The sequence below is a fragment of the Sparus aurata genome, chromosome 1 (genome assembly GCF_900880675.1).
Source record: "Sparus aurata chromosome 1, fSpaAur1.1, whole genome shotgun sequence".
In the NCBI taxonomy this organism is placed as follows: domain Eukaryota; kingdom Metazoa; phylum Chordata; class Actinopteri; order Spariformes; family Sparidae; genus Sparus; species Sparus aurata.
This window is the reverse complement of record NC_044187.1, coordinates 685,850-700,062: the sequence shown is the minus strand read 5'-3', so window position 1 is coordinate 700,062 and position 14,213 is coordinate 685,850. Positions and strand designations below refer to the sequence as shown.

General features: G+C 47.5%; 1 protein-coding gene across 2 annotated transcripts in view; it reads left to right on the top strand.

Annotated features, from left to right (window-relative positions):
- The window catches only part of LOC115582883 (spectrin beta chain, non-erythrocytic 1-like), a 37,110-nt gene extending 24,531 nt beyond the window's left edge, over window positions 1-12,579 (top strand). For both annotated transcript variants that reach the window (XM_030419111.1, XM_030419118.1), the window contains 20 exons: window positions 144-346; window positions 569-659; window positions 802-948; window positions 1,608-1,871; window positions 2,016-2,240; window positions 2,582-2,671; window positions 2,774-3,052; window positions 5,471-5,601; window positions 5,769-5,973; window positions 6,155-6,529; window positions 7,300-7,544; window positions 7,630-7,768; window positions 8,242-8,326; window positions 8,918-9,114; window positions 9,581-9,690; window positions 9,775-9,823; window positions 9,988-10,193; window positions 10,270-10,443; window positions 11,215-11,257; window positions 11,376-12,579. In XM_030419111.1, coding sequence (XP_030274971.1) covers window positions 144-346; window positions 569-659; window positions 802-948; window positions 1,608-1,871; window positions 2,016-2,240; window positions 2,582-2,671; window positions 2,774-3,052; window positions 5,471-5,601; window positions 5,769-5,973; window positions 6,155-6,529; window positions 7,300-7,544; window positions 7,630-7,768; window positions 8,242-8,326; window positions 8,918-9,114; window positions 9,581-9,690; window positions 9,775-9,823; window positions 9,988-10,193; window positions 10,270-10,443; window positions 11,215-11,257; window positions 11,376-11,582 — 3,465 coding nt within the window. In that variant the 3' untranslated portion in view covers window positions 11,583-12,579. The remainder of the gene's footprint in view (window positions 1-143; window positions 347-568; window positions 660-801; window positions 949-1,607; window positions 1,872-2,015; window positions 2,241-2,581; window positions 2,672-2,773; window positions 3,053-5,470; window positions 5,602-5,768; window positions 5,974-6,154; window positions 6,530-7,299; window positions 7,545-7,629; window positions 7,769-8,241; window positions 8,327-8,917; window positions 9,115-9,580; window positions 9,691-9,774; window positions 9,824-9,987; window positions 10,194-10,269; window positions 10,444-11,214; window positions 11,258-11,375) is intronic.
- The last annotated feature ends 1,634 nt before the right edge of the window (window positions 12,580-14,213 follow it).

The following is a 14,213-nucleotide window of genomic DNA, read 5'->3' as shown; positions in this document are numbered from 1 at the left end:
CACCGATTCACCTCACTCTGTTTTCAACACCACGCTCATGATGTTAAAAGCTCCAGATCAGGATTGGACCAACTCTAGTAGCAGGTCAGTCCGTTCAGATATTGCTGTCTCACAGAAATAAACCCTGTGTCCTCGTCCTGCAGGAGTACATCCTGGCTCACACCGAGATGCCTACCACTCTGGAGGGCGCAGAGGCCGCCATCAAGAAGCAGGAGGACTTCATGACCACCATGGACGCCAATGAAGACAAGATCAACAGTGTGGTAGAGGCCGGCAGGCGGTTGGCCAGCGACGGAAACATCAACTCTGAACGCATCCAGGAGAGAGTCACCTCCATCGACGACAGGTACAATCATGACACCCAGACACAGAACAGTTCTGGAGCTTCACAGTCAAACAGAGTTGCAGCGTTCTCCTGAACAACTGAAGCAGCTGAAGACTAATAAGGCCCAAGATCACAAACTGATCTGAAAATATGTTATTTACACTTTCATTGAAGTACATGCTCAAGCTTGAAGTATTGTTTGTATGTTGGCGTGCTGCTCTGACCTTGTCCTCCATGTTTCAGGCATAAGAAGAACAGGGAGGCTGCAGTGGAGCTGCTGATGAGACTGAAGGACAACAGAGACCTGCAGAAGTTCCTGCAGGACTGTCAGGAGGTCTGTCTCTACTCAAACACTTCTATCATCAACGCCTCATAAAGAAAATCAAACTGAAAGTCATTCCAACACCTACGTAGAAATGGATTGAACATGTGTTAGATTTTAATGTTAAACATTTCCATGTTGTGTGCGTCTCCAGCTGTCTCTGTGGATCAATGAGAAGATGCTCACAGCGCAGGACATGACCTACGACGAGGCCCGGAACCTGCACAGCAAGTGGCTGAAGCACCAGGCCTTCATGGCGGAACTGCAGTCCAACAAAGAGTGGCTGGACAAGATCCAGAAGGTCTGTGGCCCCTCGTGATGCCTCTACTACACCGCACCTGTGCACCTGTACTGCACAGACAGATATGTGATGTCACAACAGAAGTCAGAGATCAACACCAGGAAACAGAATCCATTCAGTTAAAATCCAAAGTTCCCTTTAAATGTTTAATGAACTGAGAGGACAGAGTGAACTGATTGAGATACACTAAGGTGTATTGATCACCAGCATATTACCAAACAGTATGATCGCCTTTTGAAGTTGTTCTGACGTGTTAAACTAATCAATAAGTTGATGAGAAATCTTTGTGTCTTTGTGATTAACACCACCTGACAAAGTGTGACTCAGCAGATTAAATGATGATGTAAAACATCAGATGACGTTAGCTTTAGCTCAGTAGCTAGCATGTTCAGCTTGTTGGCACAACAGAGAAATACTCATGAAACATGACTGACTGCAGTTTACAGCCACCAGAACTCAGACTGATGAGATAAAAAGGACTTAGCTTGTTGACTGGAGTCAGCAGCACGTGTCCCTGCTGCTGATGTTGATATCTGTTAGCTACATGTTGCTTATTTATTGTAGTCTAGCTTTCCTTCGCTCTTGGACCAACACCTGTAAAACTGTCAGCTGGTGAGCTTTGAACCTGACCTGAGTTCTTCCTGGTTTGTTGACGACAGGACGGCATGCTGCTGGTGGCGGAGAAGCCGGAGACGGAGGCGGAGGTGAAGGAGAAGCTGTCGGCGCTCCACACCATGTGGGAGGAGTTAGAGTCCACCACGCAGACTAAAGCTCAGTGTCTGTTCGACGCCAACAAGGCGGAGCTGTTCACACAGAGCTGCGCTGACCTCGACAAGTGGATGGGAGGTCTGGAGGGTCAGATCCAGTCTGACGACTACGGCAAAGACCTGACCTCCGTCAACATCCTGCTCAAGAAACAACAGGTACACTCATAGGACAGTGCTGACGCTGTCCTTCATTACTGCCACTGCAAAGTAACTGTGATAATGTGAAAATCAGTTCAGTAAGATTTTGATGCAGGACGCATTGATTCAAGCTCGTCTTGTCCTGCTGATCACGCCCCTCAGATGCTGGAGAACCAGGTGGAGGTGCGTCAGCGGGAGGTGGTGGAGCTGCAGAGCCAGGTGAAGGCGCTGGGTCAGGAGGTGAAGGACACTGACGAGCAGGACGGACGGAGGCAGGTGGTGGAGAGGAAGTTCCAGGAGCTGTTGGAGCCGCTGCGCCGCCGGAGGGACTTCCTGGTGGAGTCCAGAGAGATTCATCAGTTCAACCGAGACGTGGAGGACGAGATCGTACGTAGACCTGACGGAGAGTTTCTGCTCTGCTCTTTACTCAGAACGTTGTGAAAGGAACGTCGTCTCTGTGCTTTAACAATAAAACATGCTGCAGAAAGTTAATACAGTTCAGCTGGTGACGGTGAAATACTTTCATTTTGTTTCATTTCTGAAACAAAGTCTGTCACATGTTGAACAGGAAGTGGTTTTAAATTTGAGATCATGAACTGAGTCACAGGCGGATGTTAGTTCTGTCGTCAGCCCGTGACTCTCATCAGACAGGATGTTCTGCAGCGCCACCATCAGGTGGAGGTCAGAGGTCGTCCCCTCGTTAATGTCTCTGCTGTTCTGTCCTCCAGCTGTGGGTTCAGGAGAGGATGGCTGTGGCCACGTCCACCGATCACGGACACAACCTGCAGACGGTCCAGCTGCTCATCAAGAAGAACCAGGTGAGAGACACCTGAGACACGTCTGAAATTAAACAGTCAGAACCATTTCAAGTGACGTCAGCCATGATGGATGTAACCTGAGCCGCTGGTCTTCGTCCTCAGACGCTGCAGAAGGAGATCCAGGGACATCAGCCTCGTATCGACGACATCCTGGAGCGCAGTGAGAGTCTCCTGAAGGACGAGTCGTCCAGCGCCAACATCATCCGCCAGCGCCTGGCCAACCTGCGGGAGCTGTGGAGGCAGCTGATGGAGGAGGCGGAGCGACGCCATGAGCGGCTGGAGGAGGCGCACAAAGCCCAGCAGTATTACTTTGATGCTGCCGAGGCTGAAGCCTGGATGAGCGAGCAGGAGCTGTACATGATGTCAGAGGAGAAGGCCAAGGTGTGTGTGTGTGTGTGTGTGTGTGTGAGAGCCAGAATTTACATCTAGCACCAATCAGATTAGAGCTGCTGTTGTCATACTAAAGGGGGCGGGGCATGAGGCAACAACAAAGTACCAGGATGTGCTGCTGTCTCAGCTGCAGCCTGTGTGAAACAACAACAGAGACACCGAGTGGCGACACATGTTACCGATCAGCAGCGCTAACTGTTACCGATCAGCAGCGCTAACTGTTATTGATCAGCAGCGCTAACTGTTACCGATCAGCAGCGCGAACTGTTACCGATCAGCAGCGCTAACTGTTACCGATCAGCAGCGCTAACTGTTACCGATCAGCAGCGCTAACTGTTACCGATCATGCAGCGCTAATGTTATTGATCCGCAGCGCTAACTGTTACCGATCAGCAGCGCTAACTGTTACCGATCAGCAGCGCTAACTGTTATTGATCAGCAGCGCTAACTGTTTACCGATCAGCAGCGTCAACTGTTACCGATCAGCAGCGCTAACTGTTACCTGATCAGCAGCGCTAACTGTTACCGATCAGCAGCGCTAACTGTTACTGATCCCAGCCAGCGCTAACTGTTAACTGATCTCAGCAGCGCTTAAACTGTTATTGATCAGCAGCGCTAACTGTCTACCGATCAAGCAGCGCTAACTGTTACCTGAATCAGCAGCGACTAACTGTTACCGAATCAGCAGCGCTAACTGTTACTGATCCGCAGAACGCCTAACTGTTACCGATACAGCAGCGCTAAACTGTTATGATCACCAGCTAACGTTTATTGATCCGCAGCGCTAACCTGTTACCTGATTCAGCCAGCGCTAACTGTTATTGATCAGCAGCGCTAACTGTTATTGATCAGCAGCGCTAACTGTTATCGATCAGCAGCGCTAACTGTTACCGATCAGCAGCGCGAACTGTTACCGATCAGCAGCGCTAACTGTTACCGATCAGCAGCGCTAACTGTTACCGATCAGCAGCGCTAACTGTTATTGATCAGCAGCGCTAACTGTTATTGATCAGCAGCGCTAACTGTTACCGATCAGCAGCGCTAACTGTTACCGATCAGCAGCGCTAACTGTTACCGATCAGCAGCGCTAACTGTTACCGATCAGCAGCGCTAACTGTTACCGATCAGCAGCGCTAACTGTTATTGATCAGCAGCGCTAACTGTTACTGATCAGCAGCGCTAACTGTTACCGATCAGCAGCGCTAACTGTTACCGATCAGCAGCGCTAACTGTTACCGATCAGCAGCGCTAACTGTTACCGATCAGCAGCGCTAACTGTTACCGATCAGCAACGCTAACTGTTACCGATCAGCAGCGCTAACTGTTACCGATCAGCAGCGCTAACTGTTACCGAACAGCAGCGCTAACTGTTACCGATCAGCAGCGCTAACTGTTACCGATCAGCAGCGCTAACTGTTACCGATCAGCAGCGCTAACTGTTACCGAACAGCAGCGCTAACTGTTACCGATCAGCAGCGCTACCTGTTACCGATCAGCAGCGCTAACTGTTACCGATCAGCAGCGCTAACTGTTACCGATCAGCAGCGCTAACTGTTACCGATCAGCAGCGCTAACTGTTACCGAACAGCAGCGCTAACTGTTACCGATCAGCAGCGCTAACTGTTACCGATCAGCAGCGCTAACTGTTACCGATCAGCAGCGCTAACTGTTACCGATCAGCAGCGCTAACTGTTACCGATCAGCAGCGCTAACTGTTAGCGATCAGCAGCGCTAACTGTTACCGAACAGCAGCGCTAACTGTTATTGATCAGCAGCTCGTTGTTCGATCACATTTTACTCTGAACAATTTAGTTCACTCCTCCTCCAAGTTATCTTTCAAAATGGCTGCCATGCCAGCCGCTGTAACCATACACATATAAACACAGACACCTCATTGAGCAGGTCGGCCCGTTGCTGTGATACGTCGACGTCACCGCCATCTTGGATGCAGCAGCTCCGCCCTGTGAACTGATACAAGTGAATGTAGTGAACTTTATAAAGCTCCTTCTACAAAGTGCTATAAGTTAATGTCTCATTTACACATTTAAACATGTACAGATATATTCAGGAAACAGAGAGGAACCAAAAACAACGTCTGTAACGTTCTCTGATTATAAACGTTAACTACTCCTCCATATGTTCAGCATACAGGTCGGCACCAAACCACAGGATGGATTGATTCAAATGTATACTTTGAAGCTAAAAGGTGGCAAGGTCCACCACATATAAACAAACAGTGTTCTGGGACCTTGTTGTCCTCTGTCCTCAATCAATTTCTTTACTAAATGTTTTGTAATAGTAATTATCAGAATGAATCTGATTATTTGAATGAAAGTGTGTTGTAACAACAGTGTGTGTGTTTGTGTGTGTGTGTGTGTGTGTGTGTGTGTGTGTGTGTGTGTGTATCAGGACGAGCAGAGTGCCGTCACCATGCAGAAGAAGCATCAGATCGTGGAGCAGGCGGTGGAGGACTACGCTGAGACCGTCCACCAGCTGTCCAAGACCAGCAGAGGACTGGTGTCTGACGGACACCCGGAGAGGTGACATCAGCATCGCTGTTGTTGTTGTTGTGTTGACAGCGGTTTGTCTGATGCAGCGGAGAACCTGGATCAAACTGAACCAGTTCAGTCCAGTTTCTGTCATTGCCATGGTAACAGAGTTTGTGTTTGTCCGTGTGTGTGTGTGTGTGTGTGTGTGTGTGTGTCAGTGAGCGAATCAGTATGCGTCAGTCTCAGGTGGATAAGCTGTACGCCGGCTTGAAGGACCTGTCAGAGGAGAGGCGGGGCAAACTGGACGAGAGGCTCCGCCTGTTCCAGCTGAACCGAGAGGTTGACGACCTTGAGCAGTGGATCGCTGAGCGGGAGGTGGTGGCCGGGTCACATGAGCTTGGACAGGACTACGAACACGTTACAGTACGTTACTGCGTGTACTTCTACTACTAATACTACTGTTACTGTGACTAATACTGCTGAACAAACATCACTGCAGGTCACGCTGCAACCACTGGTACTTTTACTAAACTGTAATATTTGTACTGTAATACTTCAGCTGTAGTATCATATCTGACCTATGACCTGCATGCTCCCTGCTCAGATGTTGCAGGAGCGTTTCCGAGAGTTTGCTCGGGACACTGGCAACATTGGTCAGGAGCGAGTGGACGCTGTCAACCGTCTGGCAGACGAGCTGATCAACACGGGTCACGGCGACGCAGCGACGGTGGCAGAGTGGAAGGATGGGCTGAACGAGGCCTGGGCCGATCTTCTGGAGCTCATCGACACCAGGACGCAGATCCTCGCCGCTTCCTTCGAGCTTCACAAGTTCTACCATGATGCAAAGGAGATCCTGGGACGCATCCTGGACAAGCAGAAGAAGCTACCGGAGGAAGTCGGACGCGACCAGAACACAGTGGAGACACTGCAGAGGATGCACACCACCTTCGAACACGATATTCAGGCCCTGGGAACACAGGTCAGTCACACCACATGCGGTACAGAGACATGTTGGGTTTATGGAGACACGTTGGGTTTAAGTGGACACATTGGGTTTGTGGAGACATGTTGGGTTTGTGGAGACATGTTGGGTTTAAGTGGACACGTTGGGTTTAAGTGGACACATTGGGTTTCTGGAGACATGTTAGGTTTGTGGAGACACGTTGGGTTTAAGTGGACACATTGGGTTTGTGGAGACACGTTGGGTTTAAGTGGACACATTGGGTTTGTGGAGACACGTTGGGTTTATGGAGACACGTTGGGTTTAAGTGGACACATTGGGTTTGTGGAGACATGTTGGGTTTGTGGAGACACGTTGGGTTTATGGAGACACGTTGGGTTTATGGAGACATATTGGGTTTATGGGGACACATTGGGTTTGTGGAGACATGTTGGGTTTATGGGGACACATTGGGTTTGTGGAGACATGTTGGGTTTGTGGAGAAACGTTGGGTTTAAGTGGACACGTTGGGTTTGTGGAGACATGTTGGGTTTGTGGAGACACGTTGGGTTTATGGGGACATGTTGGGTTTATGGGGACACGTTGGGTTTATGGGGACATAAATTGTATTAACTGAAGTGTCGTCATCTCACATTTGTTGCAGTGAAACATTTTTCTAATACTTAATAGTCATATATTAGACTTTATTTTATCTATTTAATTGACTATTAATTGTGGCACTTCCACACAGTGACTATTACTCAGTTTGAACTAGTGGGAAACCTTTGACCTTTGACCTTTGGTTGCAGGTGAGGCAGCTGCAGGAGGACGCGGTCCGTCTGCAGTCGGCGTATGCTGGAGACAAAGCAGACGACATCCAGCGGAGAGAGAGTGAAGTGCTGGAGGCCTGGAGGAGTCTGCTGGAGGCCTGCGACGGACGGCGGGCCCGCCTCCTCGACACCGGGGACAAGTTCAGGTTCTTCAGCATGGTCCGGGACCTGATGCTGTGGATGGAAGACGTGATCCGGCTCATCGAGGCCCAGGAGAACCCCAGGTACACTGAGGCTGCTGCTGTCTGCTGGACTGGGACCTTTGGCCCGATAACACTGTGATAAATGTGTGTGTGTGTGTGTGTTCAGAGACGTGTCCTCAGTGGAGCTGCTGATGAACAACCATCAGGGCATCAAGGCCGAGATCGACGCCCGAAACGACAGCTTCACCGCCTGCATCGAGCTCGGGAAAGCTCTGCTGGCCCGGAAACACTACGCATCAGAGGAGGTGAGGGAACGTTACTGAGTACATTTACTCACCAGTCAGATACTAACGGTGACTGTGATGATCAGCTGGCTCACTGTATACATGTAAATATGTGGATCAGTTACTTTACTGATGCTTCACTGCATATAATATCAGTTCAGACGGTTACTTGAGTTCTCTTCATGTGACTTTCACTTAGACCAAAGTCATATTTTAACACTCGATCTTTACTTGGTAATCAACATGACTGTTGATCAACATGACTGTTGATTACTGTCAGTAATAGAGTATTTACAGGTGATGACTCAGGACAGAAAACACACCTGAGAGTGAAGAAAGCAACAATCACTCGTGTGACAGCCAATCAAACCTGTTCATCACCTCCTGAGTCGGGTGGCCCGGTGGGCCGGTGGCCCGGTGGCCTGGTGGCCCGGTGGGCCGGTGCTGTCATGTTGACGTGTTCGTCAGGTTCAGTTCAGTGTGTTTGTGTGCAGATCAAAGAGAAGCTGCTGCAGCTGACCGACAAGAGGAAAGAGATGATCGACAAGTGGGAGGATCGATGGGAGTGGCTACGACTCAGTAAGACTCACACACTTCCTGTTTGATTGTTCTGTATGAAAGCTCAGACGGGGTCAGAGGTCAGAGCGGTGTCCCTGCAGTCATCAGGCTCACACATGATTAAAGGTCGCAGCTGATTGGACACTGCAGTGATGAGTCAGCATTGATGAAGACTCCTCGGGCGCTCGCCGACCTTTAACCAAGATGACTGAGCTGCTTCTAAGTCGACCAATCAGGAAACGCTGCAGGAGGTTTAGTCAGCTGAGCTCATCCGGACCAAACAGAACCTCCGACACACCGGAGGCTGCAGCGCATACAGAACCAACATGTGAACTGTTCAATGCTGCTGCTAAACTACAGGAACCAGAAGGGAACAAATAGAACACACAGAACACTGAGAACACACAGAACACTGAACAGAACACAAGTTTACATTTATGGACACTTGCAGGGAGATCACAGACGTCTCCATAGCAACAAAACAACTTCCTGTTTACACAAAGTTCTAAGGAAACCAGGCATAGAACAGAAATATGATTGATTATAAAAACAATGACAGAAGGTGTTGATGTGATGGCGCCTGACTCCCCCCTCCTCCCCCTCCTCCCTCAGTCCTGGAGGTGCACCAGTTCTCGCGGGACGCAGGTGTGGCCGAGGCGTGGCTGCTGGGCCAGGAGCCGTACCTGTCCAGCAGGGAGATGGGTCAGAGCGTGGATGAGGTGGAGAAGCTCATCAAACGCCACGAGGCCTTCGAGAAGTCTGCCGCCACCTGGGAGGAGCGCTTCTCCGCTCTGGAGAGGCTGACTACGGTGAGCAGGGGGGGACAAAATAAACATTTCATATTCTGATCTCAGACCAGTGAGGATGATGAAGGAAGAACATCTGTAGCATAATAAGAGTTCTTCAGTCTGTCCGATCAGTCGTCGATTGCTCGTAAAGAAACATATCAGGCGGTTCCTCTTCAGTGAGCTCAACACAGGTGTAGTTTTGATGTCATTTACAAAACAATGATAAATACTTAATAAATCGTAGTCATAGATTTTGATTAGTTTGTCTTCACATTAACATTTCTTCAACAAAACTACACGCTGCTCTTTGAATATGACTAATATCAATATACGTATTTAATCATTAAATGTGAAGAAGAAGAGAGGAACGTTTCATTGTGTTTAGTACAGATAAAAAAACTGCTGGTCTGAGAAAATGTCTCTGATTAAAGTTAAAGACATTTTCTACAAACTGTGTGTGTGTGTGTGTGTGTGTGTGTGAGAACAGCTGGAGCTGCTGGAGGTGAGGAGGCAGCAGGAGGAGGAGGAGCGGATGAGGAAGCCTCCGTCTCCAGAGCCGGTGGTGGTGCAGCAGCAGGAGGAGAGTCAGCAGCAGAGGTGATGATCAGCAGCACCTGGTGGACGTCAGAGGAACTGCGGCTCTGACCCGCTCACTAATAACATTTGTCTGTGTCTCTGCAGCGGAGGCATCACTCAGAACGGACTCCCGTCAGACCAGGACTCTCCTCGGGTCAGTACTCACTCCGAACTCACATCCACAATGCTGACAACATGGAGGAACCTTTGTTTAGTGATGAAGACGACAGCTACCATGATCTTACACGTTTAGTTTTGGTTGACTGTGGCCAGCTGCTCGCCTGTCATTAACGCTCTTTAACCGTGTCCTCTGTTCAGGACGGCGTGGACGGAGTGGACCTGGTGAATGGCGAGCGCAGCTCCAAGGAGCCGAGTCCCGGTGGCTCGCCGACCGCCGGCAGGAAGAGTAAAACCAGCCAGTCGTCCACGCTGCCGTCCAAGAACCAGGACTCGTCCTCGCAGCTCGAGGGACTTCTGCACCGCAAACACGAGTGGGAGGGGCATAATAAGAAGGCGTCCAACAGGTACAAAGATCTTCTGCTGCACAGAGGTCTCACTCCTCTCTGATCATCAGCTCACCTGCTGCTTTGTGATTGGCAGATCGTGGCACAACGTGTACTGTGTCATCAACAACCAGGAGATGGGTTTCTATAAAGACAGCAAGGCGGCAGCTCAGGGAGTCCCGTACCACAACGAATTACCCATCAGCCTGAGGGAGGCGACGTGCGACGTGGCGTCAGACTACAAGAAGAAGAAACACGTCTTCAAACTCAGGTGATGAAGTCTTAGTGTTGAGCTAGTAATGAGTCAGTGCACACTGACTGACTCAGTATACGTTCTTTAAAGGTTCTTTGTACCTTTCTGACCTCAGTCACACACCTGAGAGCATCAGTCAGATTACTGACCACGACCTGAGGAGAGCAGCTACACGTCAGCGTTGGTTACTGCTTAGTGTCTTTGTAACATGTGACATGTTTAGATCAATAACATGTTTCTTCTTTCATAAATGGAGTGTAAATGGTGAAATCAGTGTAAACAGTGTGTTCAAACAGCTGATCAATGTTGGCAGGTAAGACTTTAGCACTTTAGACACAGAAGCAGACAGGCTGGTACAGACATGCTGCCACAAACTGACACTTTTTACAAGGAGACAAACAACTTCAGCTGAAAGATTTAATGCTGAATTTACAACAAGGACACAATGAGTTACAATCTGTCACACACACAGTTTCACTACGTTAGAACGTTTGTTTTAACTCTACGACTCTTAAAATCACTACATTTGTTAATGGAGTCTGGTGAAGTTGTGGATGAAAGTTGGCTTCATTTATTAAATTGAATGCTGAATTAACAAGAAGGAGACAATGATTTAGAATCTGTCAGAGACAGAGTTTTACAATGTCATAACATTTGTTTTAACTCAGCAACTCTTAAAATCACCTCATTTGTTAATGGAGTCTGGTGCTGTTGGTCACAAACATTAGCAGGTAGCTGCTGGCTCTGCTGCGTCACTGACTCTTCACTTTCTTCCTCTTTTTGTTTCAGACTCGCTGATGGGAATGAGTATCTGTTCCAAGCCAAAGACGAAGTAAGTTTGTTTTTCCTTCAGTGAAGTTCAGATGAAACAGATGTTTGGTGCTGTGGGTCCGAACTGGATCATTGTGACTGTTATCAAGCAGCTGTCTGACCTGTGTCGCCCCCTGCAGGAGGAGATGAGCACCTGGATCCAGGCTATACTGAATGCCAACGCCGATGTACAGGGCAGCAACCCCGGCACGCCGGTGTCCGGGCGCGCTCAGACGCTGCCGGCCGCCGTCACGCTCACCACCGAGTCGAGTCCCGGCAAGAGAGAGAAGGACAAAGAGAAGGAGAAGGAGAAACGCTTCAGTCTGTTCAGCAAGAAGAAACAATAGAAAGTGAAACAGGCTTTGGTGAAATGAGTCAGTGACGCACGCTCTGATGGAGGAGAGCTGCTGCACCTTCCTCAGAGCGTCCGTCCAGGTCCCAGCTTCACGAAGGTCTTCAGCAGGGGAAACCTCCGATACTGCACATTATTACTGCGCCGACCCGACAGGTGGCCGCGGCGCCGACCCAACAGGTGGGCGCAGCGCTGACCTGCCTCTGAGAAGACCTTCGTTGAGTTGAATTAACGAGCAGCCGCTAACTCTCCCACATTCCTAAAAACAGACTGGAACAAGTTTAAATACGTTAAATCTTCAACACTCCAAACATTGTGACATCACCACTGATGTCACCACTGAACAGCCAATGAGGGAGGTTGGGGGCTGCGGGAAAGTTTCACCAAAGTGTGTTTGTTGTCGATGCAGTTGTTTTTTCTTCCTTGGGTTTGATATTTTGTTTCCTTGGCGAGCTGTTCTGTGACGAGACGACCATCACCGAGAGCGGCAGCGGCAGGTTGTGATGTCACCGCTTAGTTAACGTTGATGAGTCAGCGCCGCCTCTCTCGCTGTTCGTCGTGGCGTCAGCAGAGACCGCACGCTCGGTTTCTTTGTTGATTCCGATTTTATTTTTCCTACATTTTGTTATTTTTCTACGTTTGAGTTGCAGGTCTGAGTTATTCCCTCAGTTTTGTGAGGTCGTCCTCAGAGACACCGACTTTTCTTCCTCTGCCGTTCAGAAATTGGACCAACAGTGCTTTTTGTTTTCTTTATGTTTTAAAAACAGCCAATCACCTGCGAGGAGGCGTGAGATGTAGAAATGTCACCTGCATGCTTCAGAAACTCACCACAGAGTAAAAGTTCTGATCTCTTTGTTTCTGACACGACTCCGTGTAACCATGTAAAATAAACACTACAGAGTCCATGTGGTACACCTTCAGACAGACAGGAGGACAGACAGCAGGACAGACATGTAGACAGACAGCAGGACAGACAGGTAGACAGACATGTAGACAGACAGCAGGACAGAGAGGTAAACAGACAAGTAGACAGACAGCAGGACAGACATGTAGACAGACAGCAGGACAGACATGTAGACAGACAGGAGGACAGACAGGTAGACAGACAGCAGGACAGAGAGGTAAACAGACAGGTAGACAGACAGCAGGACAGATATGTAGACAGACAGGTAGACAGACATGTACACAGGCATGTAGACAGACAGCAGGACAGACAGGAGGACAGACATGTAGACAGACAGGAGGACAGACCGGAGGACAGACAGATGAAGGTAGCTTGCTCGCCGTCGCGCTGCGTTCAGATTTCCGGCTCTTTGATACTCGTGTTGCTGCGTCACTGTATATCTATCGTACTCAACATGTGTGGAAGTTAAACACAATCAGAGCTCATCTATAGAATGAAGCAGAACCAGAACCAGAAGCTGAGGCTGAATATTTAACAGAACTTAGAACATAAAGCTTTTCTCATGTATGAACCTGCACCTGTAGACTTAAAGCTCTCTCTCTCTCTCTGTCAGATATGTGCGATGTCATTAAAGCTTTTAAACTTTACCTGTCGTCTCTTGTCATTATCCTCATCTTCATCTTCATCAGCATCAGCATCAGCATCAGCATCATCATCAGCAACCCACCTAAACCCAGTGATACAACTGGTATCAGAACTGAAACACAGATGTTGTCTGCTGATGAGTAACCCCACTGAGTGTGACTTTACAGAACTACATTAATATTACACAGAACCATGTTAATACTACAGAACTACATTAATACTACAGAGAACTACATTAATACCACACGGAACTACATTAGTACTACAGAACTACATTAATACTACAGAGAACTACATTAATACTACAGACGATATTAAAATTACAGAGAACTACATTAACACCACACGGAACTACATTAATACTACAGAACTACATTAATACTACAGACGATATTAAAATGACAGAGAACTACATTAAAACTACACAGAACTGCATTAATACTACAGAACTACATTAATACCACACAGAACTACATTAATACTACAGAGCTACATTAATACTACAGACGATATTAAAATTACAGAGAACTACATTAATACTACACAGAACTGCATTAATACTAAAGAACTACATTAATACTAAAGAACTATATTAACACTACATGATTAAATTAATACTACAGAATGATATTAATACTACAGAACTACATTAATACACACATAACTATATTAATACTACAGAACTACATTAATACACACATAACTATATTAATACTACAGAACGATATTAATACTACAGAACTACATTAATACACACATAACTATATTAATACTACACAACGATATTAATACTACAGAACTACATTAATACACACAACTATATTAATACTACAGAACTACATTAATATTACAAAAATACATTAATACTACAGAACTACATTAATACCACACGGAACTACATTAATACTACAGAGCTACATTAATACTACAGACGATATTAAAATTACAGAGAACTACATTAATACTACACAGAACTGCATTAATACTACAGAACTACATTAATACTAAAGAACTATATTAACACTGCATGATTAAATTAATACTACAGAATGATATTAATACTACAGAACTACATTA